Source organism: Coregonus lavaretus (genome assembly GCF_964263955.1).
Source record: "Coregonus lavaretus genome assembly, chromosome: 30".
Lineage (NCBI taxonomy): Eukaryota > Metazoa > Chordata > Actinopteri > Salmoniformes > Salmonidae > Coregonus > Coregonus lavaretus.
Genome location: NC_140017.1, coordinates 34018076 through 34029287, shown reverse-complemented (window position 1 = coordinate 34029287; position 11212 = coordinate 34018076). Strand labels below are relative to the sequence as shown.

The 11212-nt window shown below is 42.3% G+C and overlaps 1 protein-coding gene across 1 annotated transcript in view; it reads right to left on the bottom strand.

The window, feature by feature from the left end:
• mtnr1bb (melatonin receptor 1Bb) overlaps nt 1–10918 on the bottom strand; it is a gene marked incomplete at both ends in the record, with an annotated part of 69859 nt that extends 58941 nt beyond the window's left edge. Inside the window, one exon of the mRNA XM_084148398.1 lies at nt 10690–10918. Coding sequence (XP_084004524.1) covers nt 10690–10918 — 229 coding nt within the window. The remainder of the gene's footprint in view (nt 1–10689) is intronic.
• Nucleotides 10919–11212: the final 294 nt, after the last annotated feature.

Sequence of the window (11212 nt, the reverse complement as noted above, 5' to 3'; positions counted from 1 at the left end):
GCCTATGACCACAAGAACACCATCCCCACCGTCAAACATGGAGGTGGAAACATTATGCTTTGGGGGTGTTTTTCTGCTAAGGGGACAGGACAACTTCACCGCATCAAAGGGACGATGGACAGGGCCATGTACCGTCAAATCTTGGGTGAGAACCTCCTTCCCTCAGCCAGGGCATTGAAAATGAGTCGTGGATGGGTATTCCAGCATGACAATGACCCAAAACACACGGCCAAGGCAACAAAGGAGTGGCTCAAGAATAAGCACATTAAGGTCCTGGAGTGGCCTAGCAAGTCTCCAGACCTTAATACCATAGAAAATCTGTGGAGGGAGCTGAAGGTTCAAGTTGCCAAACGTCAGCCTCGAAACCTTAATGACTTGGAGAAGATCTGCAAAGAGGAGTGGAACAAAATCCCTCCTGAGATGTGTGCAAACCTGGTGGCCAACTACAAGAAACGTCTGACCTCTGTGATTGCCAACAAGTGTTTTGCCACCAAGTACTAAATCATGTTTTGCAGAGGGGTCAAATACTTATTTCCCTCATTAAAATGCAAATAAATTCATAACATTTTTGACATGCGTTTTTCTGGATTCTTTCGTTGTTATTCTGTCTCTCACTGTTCAAATAAACCTACCATTACAATTATAGACTGATCATGTCTTTGTCAGTGGGCAAACGTACAAAATCAGCAGGGGATCAAATACTTTTTTCCCTCACTGTAAGAAATATCAGGAAACCTGTATTTAACCCCTTATTTTTGGAACTAAACAGTCTCCATATATACTTTCATTATTTTTTTCAACTGGTACTGGGGGACCTTCAGACCTTCAGACCATCATGTACCTGTTTGTGTGAGTCTCACCTTTCCACAGATGGGTCATATTAGTGTGTAGCCCAAACTGGACGAGGACGAGGAGGAGGAGGACGAAGAGGACGAGGACGACGAGGAGGACAAGGAGGACGAGGAGGACGATGATGAATGTACCTCAGCACAAGCACCAGCTGTGTCTGTGTAGAAACGTCCGTGGTCTCGTCAGCTTGGATAGCTACGAAGTTCGCCGACTTCACCTCCTCCACAATATGTTCCCTCATGACCGCTAGTATACACTCCAGTAGCTCGTTTTGAATGGTCTTTGATGTGCCCTTGAAAACTTAAGCATTTTTAAGATGGTCATCAAATACCTCATCTAATTGTGCCACAAAGTTGACAAGTCCAAGAAAAATACCAGGGTTGGTGGAGCCCTCAGTTTCATCTTTGCCTCGCAAAGCTAACTCAAACACTCCGCAAAACTTCACACACTGGATTAGCCGGCTGAGGATGTGGCGGTTCTTGCTAACCTCATCGTTGTGGGGGAGGACAGCTAGCCTGTATCCCTCATCCAGTTGAGTGGCAATGTTCACTCTCCCCAAAGCAGACAATCTCAAACAGCTATCCATGTGGGTCTTTGACAGCTCATGTTTCTTAATCTTTTCTGAAAGATGGTGCATGTCCGTTACACCAGTCGCTGTCCAAGCGGTGCTGTCTGCCGTGCCGCCTTCAGGGTGAAAGAGTAAGCAGGGGTAGCAGAATACTGCATTAGCTACATCGCAGCCTGCTAGCCAGGTTTTTCGTTCGTACCAATTTTTGGAAAATCCTCGGTGTAGGACTTTCCCCCTTTAGTAGAAACCTGTTGAATTATTAAATTTGGTCTGGGAGGTCCTAATTGTTTCGTTGCCAATTTATCTTGATTTGTTCGCCGACAAAAAGGAACTTCTTTCAAAGAGACAATCGAGTTGCACTGAACGCTAGCCATCTTGACAGTAGTACGTGAATTGATTGACGCCGCTACCCGCACTTTTCTTAGTTATGTTCATGGTTATGTTACGTATGACGAAAGCGCGTAAGTGCAAGCCCTCCCGGAACCCATAGAGATTGCTCTGAAATTTGAAAAAAAAAATTTTTTACATGAGAGTCTATGAGAGACTTCTGGGGCGATTTTCAACCTGACTGAAATCGCCCCAAAACGGGCGGGGCCATTTGAAGCACGACTTTAGCCTGATTGGACATTTAGTGGCAGATCAGACGTCTAGATTAGAACACTGATAACTACTGTTGCCGTGATATAATTGATTAGAAAAAAAAATCCCTTCCTTTTCCCGTTTGGCAGTGCGTCGCCCATATCGCCCTAATGAACACACCGCCCCTGCCCAAGACACATGTGGGGGTTCGGATGCTACAGACATTTTTGTGAGAAGACTGATTTTCGGGATGTCTCATGGTCTGACAAACAGCTCTAGCTCTGTCACCTTTCACCGCAGATGTGTTCCACATCGACAGATGCGGTGGATTGAGACACATCCAATGCAAAACAGAGATCTCTATCTTAAACTGAAATATGTGTATTATGCGAATTAGATTTCCCCTGGGGTGCTGACATCGATTCAAGGGGGTTAAAACTAAAAAGACTAAAAATGTCTCCACGACTGGGATCAAACAGGCAGCCTTCTGATCCAGAGTCATGGAATTACAGATTCTGAATGGTTAAGGCAAGGGATGGATCAACATTTACTGAATTGGTACCTGGAGGAAGATGGGGGAGGGTCATGCTTTTTCAATCTCATTCAAGGGGAGGGTCATGTAATTTGTAATTGATGAAATTTCAATATTTCTCAGTGTTTTGGAATTAGTTGCTTAATAGGCTATATATGGATGTGATGCCACCCCTCATCTCTGACTCTCCACTGGGCAAACAATATCAAGTGTGCCTATCGGCTATTTAGTGTGGTCTCAATCAAACGATCCATAGCCTATAGGCTACGAAGTGCATACTCTGAGAAGCACAGAGCAAAGTTACATTTCTAAGATAGCTGCTGGGATGGTGTAAATAAAACCAGGCTGCATTAGACACTGCAATGGATATTCCAACCCTGAGCCCTGCTCTGCTCTTGCAGATCAAAACCGTTTTTTGTGCTGCCTATCTAATGGCTGTGCTGTGTAGGCCTATGGTGGCAGTTCATTAGGAGAGTCAAAGGCTTCTTCCGAAAATAATTTTAGATTAGGTCTAGTCCAGAAAATGCACTATCTTGTGTGAGGACTAGCGTATAGCCTGTTCTGTTCAGATTGAGAAGGAGAATGCCAAGATGAGGAGGACCAGAGGTCAACTTTGATAGCTTGCTATAATTGCTTTTATTACAAATAATATGTTTCTTGCCCATGATGTATTTATCAGTGTTATTGACCTCACAATAAGACAGATTCGAGTAACTTACATTGTGGTGCTGAAACTTGAAGCAGCAGCCGAGGCACAATCAATCAGAAATGGACAGCTCATGGTGCTGAAAGAGGGCAAATTTGAGGAGGCATAATTAATTTCAACCATCTTCATTTTAATTAGACTTTACTAACAACAAGAGGGCTTTGTGTTGGAGCCGATTTCTTCCTACTTAAGAAATAAGAGGTAGGCCTACCTATTTGACAGACGGAATTTGGCTATAGGCTGCTATATCCATAGATTTGTCGGTCAATTCCTCCACCCACCATACACTCTTTAAATAACCTACCTCCGTCTCAGTGAAGGGCTGGTAAGTTAAAACAAAGACTTTAATTTAGGGGGTGTGCCGAAGCCCTACCTTTTATTAAAGAAAATGGCAAAAAAGCACAGGCCTTTGTTCGCTTAAGATTTTAAAGAAAATAAAACTAATCCATTATATGAAGTGATCTATAATGGCGCTTTGGTCCATGATGCTTTATGCTGGAAACAAGCTGTAAAATACCCGGGAAAGACGTGACTCTGATACATATGGGGATATCATTGTTTAGTTTCTTTGACATTCAGAGGCTGAGCTACAACCTTCTATAGCCGAGGAGAGAAAAATGTACTTTGCTTGGGAAGTAATCTAATTCTGTCACAATCAATTGATTAAGCTATTCACTAACTGTACAATAGAAGAGGTTTAAACCCAGACTGCTTTTAGGGAAACACTTGTGAACTTCTCTCGTTGGGTTAAGCCACGGAAGAAGAGTAGCCAGCAGTTGAGGCTTACATTTTTCTGCGTCAGTAGGCCTACTCTGTCTGGGGTGGAAAGGTATAGGCCTAAGTTTTGAAAGTACCCCTGCTGGAAGGTGAACCTCCGTCCCAGTCTCAAATCTCTGGAAGACTGAAACAGGTTTCCCACCAGAACTTCCCTGTATTTAGCGCCATCCATCATTCCTTCAATTCTGACCAGTTTCCGATGAAAAACATCCCCACAGCATGATACTGCCACCACCATGCTTCACTGTGGGCATGGTGTTCTCGGGGTAATGAGAGGTGTTGGGTTTGCTCCAGACATATCGTTTTCCTTGATGGCCAAAAAGCTCAATTTTAGTCTCATCTGACTAGAGTATCTTCTTCCTTATGTTTGGGGAGTCTCCCACATGGCTTTTGGCGAACACCAAATGTGTTTGCTTATTTTTTTCTTTAAGCAATGGCTTTTTTCTGGCCACTCTTTCGTAAAGGCCAGCTCTGTGTAGTGTACGGCTTAAAGTTGTCCTATGGACAGATACTCCAATCTCCGCTGTGGCAGGTTTGTTGTGGTGCCATATTCTTTCCATTTTTTAATAATGGATTTAATGGTGCTCCGTGGGATGTTCAAAGTTTCTGATATTTTTTTATAACCCAAGCCTGATCTGTACTTCTCCACAACTTTGTCCCTGACCTGTTTGGAGAGCTCCTTGGTCTTCATGGTGCCGCTTGCTTGGTGGTGCCCCTTGCTTAGTGGTGTTGCAGACTCTGGGGCCTTTCAGAACAGGTGTATATACTGAGATCATGTGACAGATCATGTGACACTTAGATTGCACACAGGTGGACTTTATTTAACTAATTGTGTGACTTCTGAAGGTAATTGGTTGCACCAGATCTTATTTAGGGGCTTCATAGCAAAGGGGGTGAATACATATGCACGCACCAATTTTCCATTATTTATTTTGTATAATTTTTTGAAACTAGTTATTTTTTTCATTTCACTTCACCAATTTGGACTATTTTGTGTATGTCCATTACATGAAATCAAATAAAATCCATTTAAATTACAGGTTGTAATGCAACAAAATAGGAAAAATGCCAAGGGGGGTGAATACTTTTGCAAGGAGTAAGGTGTTCTTATTTTATACTTTTTTATCAAGGGTGGCCAAATGCTCGCTGGCTTCCCTTGCATTCAATGCTACGGCGGCAACAATGTCATACTCTTTTTGACCAGACATCAACAGATAGATGAGCTACACATAGAGAGACAGAGGGGCGCTGTTTCGCTCGCTCGGATGCTTTCTCTGGTGAGATACATTCAGCTTCTTGCAAATTGAAGGAAAATTATGAAACACAGAGATACAATTATATTTTATTTATTTAGGTACATTTTTTGGAGAAGCCTGGCTTCGCTTGAGATCCATGAATACAAGCCACTGGTGTTGGGGCTAGATGCGAACTGTCACATCTTGGGTGCGTTTGTAAATTCACTCTGGCTATCTACTACGATTTCAGAGGACTCTCGTCTGAGTGTGTCAGTAAACGTCGGCAAAAAAGCGTAATTAAATTGTTGCCAGCAGCACAGTTACAGTCACCAATGATCTGGATAACATGAAAACAGCCTAACCAGCTCTGCTAGGGAAAGTAAAATAGTCAGAGTGAGGTGTTCGCTCATTTGTGTCTGGAAGTAGCTAACAAGCTAGCCAACGTTAGCCAGTTAGCTTGGGTGCTTGAATGCCGTTGTGACGTCAGAACGCTCTGATGAACCCTACTCGGCCAGAGCGTCCAGTCTGCGCTCTAAACACTCCGAGAGAAAAACGCTCTGAATTAACGAACTGACTACCTGACAACGCTCAGAATTTACAAAAGCCCAGAGCGCACTCTGAGTGCACTCTGGCACTCCAGATTGAATTCATGAACACACCCCTTGGCATCTTAACTGGCTGCAGCCAAGTGGTAGATCAGGGCAGACTTTAAATGTTTCCTGTTTAAATAATTATGCCTTAGGAAAGTATTCAGACCCCTTGACTTTTTCCACATTTTGTTACGTTACAGTCTTATTCTAAAATTTATTAAATAAATGAAAAATCACACAATACCCCATAATGACAAAGCGAAAACAGGTTTTTATAGATTTTTGCACATAAAAAACAAAACAAAAACAGAAATACCTTATTTACATAAGTATTCAGACCCTTTGCTATGGGACTCGAACTTGAGCTCTGGTGCATCCTGTTTCCATTGATCATCCTTGAGATGTTTCTACAACTTGATTGGAGTCCACATGTGGTAAATTGAATTGATTGGACATTACTTGGAAAGGCACACACCTGTCTATATAAGGTCCCACAGTTGACAGTGCATGTCAGATCAAAAACCATGCCATGAGGTCGAAGGAACTGTCCGTAGAGCTTCAAGACAGGATTGTGTCGAGGCACAGATCTGGGAAGGGTACCAAAACATTTCTGCAGCATTGAAGGTCCCCAAGAACACAGTGGCCTCCATCATTCTTAAATGGAAGAAGTTTGGAACCACCAAGACTCTTCCTAGAGCTGGCCGCCCGGCCAAACTGAGCAATTTGGGGAGAAGGGCCTTGATCAGGGAGGTGACCAAGAACCTGATGGTCACTCTGACAGAGCTCGAGAGTTCCTCTGTGGAGATGGGAGAACCTTCCAGAAGGACAACCATCTCTGCAGCACTCCACCAATCAGGCCTTTATGGTAGAGTGGCCAGACAGAAGCCACTCCCCAGTAAAATAATCGACAGCCCGTTTGGAGTTTGCCAAAAGGCACCTAAGGACTCTCAGACTATGAGAAACATTCTCTGATTCTCTGGTCTGATGAAACCAAGATTTAACTCATTGGCCTGAATGCCAAATGTCACGTCTGGAGGAAACATGGCACCATCCCTACTGTGAAGCATGGTGGTGGCAGCATCATGCTGTGGTGATGTTTTTCAGAGGCAGGAACTGGGAGACTAGTCAGGATCGAAGGAAAGATCCTTGATGAAAACCTGCTCCAGAGCGCTCAGGAACTCAGACTGGGGTGAAGGTTCACCTTCCAACAGGACAACGTCCCTAATCACACAGTCAAGACAATGCAGGAGTGGCTTCGGGACAAGTCTCTGAATGTCGTTGAGTGGCCCAGTCAGAGCCCGGACGTGAACCCGATCGAACATCTCTGGAGAGACCTGAAAATAGCTGTGCAGCAACGCTCCCCATCCAACCTGACAGAGCTTGAGAGGATCTGCGTAGAGGAATGGGAGAAACTCCCCAAATACAGGTGTCCCAAGCTTGTAGCATCACATCCAAGAAGACTTGAGGCTGTAATCACTGCCAAAGGTGCTTCAACAACGTACTGAGTAAAGGCTCTGAATACTTATGTAAATGTGATATTTCAGTTTTTATTTTTTATTTTATTTACAAAAATATATAAAAACCTGTTTTTGCTTTATCATTATGGGGTATTGTGTGTAGATTGATGAAGGGGGAAAAAAATGTAATCAATTTTAGAATACGGCTGTAACGTAACTAAATGTGGAAAAAATTCAAGGGATCTGAATACTTTCAGAATGCACTGTATATATATATATATATATATATATATACAGTACCAGTCAAAGGTTTGGGCACACCTACACATTCCAGGGTTTTTCTTAATTTTTAAAATTTTTTGTAGTAACTAAAAAAGTGTTAAACAAATCAAAATATATTTTAGATTTTAGATTCTTCAAATAGCCACCCTTTGCCTTGATGACAGCTTTGCACATTCTTGGCATTCTCTCAACCAGCTTCATGAGGAATGCTAGGTCATCAGATGCAGCACTCCATCACTCTCCTTCTTGGTCAAATAGCCCTTACACAGCCTGGAGTTGTGTTGGGTCATTGTCCTGTTGAAAAACAAATAATAGTCTCACTATGAGCAAAGCAGATGGTATGGCTTATCGCTGCAGAATGCTTTGGTAGCCATGCTGGTTAACTGTGCCTTGAATTTTAAATAAATCACAGACAGTGTCACCAGCAAAGCAACCCCCACACCATCACACCTCTTCCTCCATGCTTTACGGTGGGAACCACACATGCGGAGATCATCCGTTCACCTACTCTGCATCTCACCAAGACATGGCAGTTGGAACCAAAAATCTCAAATTCGGGCTCATCAGACCAAAGGACAGATTTCCACCGGTCTAATGTCCATTGCTTGTGTTTCTTGGCCCAAACAAGTCTCTTCTTCTTATTGGTGTCCTTTAGTAGTGGTTTCTTTGCAGCAATTCGACCATGAAGGCCTGATTCACGCAGTCTCCTCTGAACAGTTGATGTTGAGATGTGTCTGTTACTTGAACTTTGTGAAGCATTCATTTGGGCTGCAATTTCTGAGGATGGTAACTCTAATGAACTTATCCTCTGCAGAAGAGGTAACTCTGGGTCTCCTTTCCTGTGGCGGTCCTCATTAGAGCCAGTTTCATCATTGCGCTTGATGGTTTTTGCGACTGCACTTGAAGAAACTTTAAAAGTTCTTGAAAGTTTCCGTATTGACTGACCTTCATGTCTTAAAGTAATGATGGACTGTCGTTTCTCTTTGTTTATTTGAGCTGTTCTTGCTATAATATAGACTTTTACCAAATAGGGCTATCTTCTGTATATCCCCCCAACCTTGTCACAACACAAGTGATTGGCTCAAACTCATTAAGAAGGAAAGAAATTCCACAAATTAACTTTTATGAAGGCACACCTGTTAATTGAAATGCATTCCAGGTGACTACGTCATGAAGCTGTTTGAGAGAATGCCAAGAGTGTGCAAAGCTGTCATCAAGGCAAAGGGTGGCTATTTGAAGAATCTCAAATCTCAAACATATTTTGATTTGTTAACACTTTTATGGTTACTACATGATTCCATATGTGTTATTTCATAGTTTTGATGTCTTCACTATTATTCTACAATGTAGAAAATAGTAGAAATAGTGAAAAACCCTTGAATGAGTAGGTGTGTCCAAACTTTTGACTGGTACTATATATATATATATATTTAATTTTTTGTTAAAATGTTTGCTGTTGTTTCTCTGTAATACTACTAGCCACCTTGCAATTTTATGAAGTTGGCTTTAGCTAGCCCAGAGGTAGCCCAATTTCGGTTCCCAATCTCCCAACCTCATAACTAGCTACCAAGAAGCCATTTCAGGCTATCAATCCAGCTAGCTTGTCTAACTATCTTAGCTGACATGCCTGCTGGCAAGGTTGGTAGAGTTTAGAAAAGCAACCAATTACTAAATGTACTGAATAAGACTCACATTCCTTTCAATCTTTTACCGAGATTTTAGCAGAGATGTTTCTTTTAAAAAAGAACTACCAGTTAGTAGGATACAGACATCTCAAGAGGTATGCTTAGATATGCAGAAAAAAAAATAAAAATTGACATAGAATTAAGCGTAATGATTAAGGCTGGAGATTGCAGGAAAAAACTGTCCCCTCTGAATTTTAGGGTGCATGACGCCCCTGGCAGATGATGCTTCTGAGCAAGAATAAAAGCAAGTGAACCGAGCACAATAAATAACGACTGGGACTGCTGTTAAAGTGCGACAGAAAGAGAGAGAGAGACATGGAGACAGAGAGCGGGAACGGACGGTCGCCCATTGGCTCCAACCTCCAACAGTCAACATCTGGACCGTGCCATAAGGGCACAAAAACCGGGATTTGAGCGCTCAGTGTTGGGCACAACAGACTGGAATTGACCAAGGGTATTATAACTAATCCCGGTCCCTGCTTTAAACACCCAAACCATCACAACTGAATTTCTATTCTGTTTTCAAACATATATTCCAATATTAATCAGTAACCTAGATGACAGCTACTAGCCCACTGTGAAAAAGTCAAACAAAATAAATCCATTGTAAGTCATCCGAATGGACACATAATGTGTTTGCAACTGTCGGTGTGTTGGTATAATTGGTGCTCGTGCGCCTTTTTGCCGCTCTGTTTGGATACCCCTGCAGGTTTATGCACGTACAAAAAAAATTATTTATGAAAATAAATAAATAAGACAATAAATATAAATACAATTAAGGTCAGTATTGAATAAAACAATAGATAATGCATAAACTATAGGTCTATAAACAATAAAGCAAGCTAAACGAAAGAATCTCATGGGATTGAAATCTGTTACCCTCTTCATAATCTATGCAATTTATACCTACATTGTTTGGTAGGAATCGAGCGCCACCATAAAATCTGAGAACTCCCTGCAGAATCCTCACAAGTGACTGCCGAATGACTCTCAAAGTATTGCCATAGGTTATTAAAACACATTACAGACAATAGGCCATAACATTTTCCCATAAGAAAAAGTGATTAAAACTCAAATCGTCAACATTTCATACAATCATAATTGTATCTGTGCATAAAGTGAACTAAATCCTTCCGCATAGGAGGAATACATTCACTATATTCAGCAGTCTCATTCATATGTGGAGTCTTGAATGTAGGCTTATTGGTGTGAATGAGACCGCTCAGGTATTCAGATAAGGCACGAGAACGAAATTATATTTTCAGGATCTCTCGTTTTTCATTGTATTTAGAGTATATCTATTGCATTGGTTGATATGTCAATTTCATGCCAAATTATTTAAAAAAGATGTCAGGTATAACCACGAGTGCCATCTTTCTCCGTCTCTCTCTCTCTCTCACACACACACACACAATCATTATCCACTTACCCGCATTTCTAAGTTTCCGGTTCCTAAGCACTGAAATGATAACCAGCAAGTTGCCCAAGACATCCACCACTGTTGTGAAGATCAGCACGCTGGCCAGCACGGTGATAGCCCATGCTGGACGCGCCCACGGCCGCGTGTCCAGTTCTGTGCGGTTCCTGGAGAACGAAACATTCTCTGGCATGTCGAAAATCTTAGGGCTGCCAACGTATGTCCTCCCTGTCGGAGTCATTCAAACACCGCTGTCCTGACAAAACACTGACATGTTGTTGCGAAAGTAGACTTGTAGCCTATTTGACAGCTGAATATGTTAAACGTCGCGGTGGGCGCTTCGTTTCGAGTCTGTGATACACACTTTCTCAACTTGCTCAGAGTGAGCCGAGCGGTCATCGAGTGTTTTATAACTGTTCCGGCTCTGGCCAGCTGGCCCTAATATCTCCTATCGATCAGATACTTGAGAATGCTCGTAGGTTCTCAGTGCCGTCATTCCTGGCAGATCATTTGCATATCCAGTCCAGCTGTTATC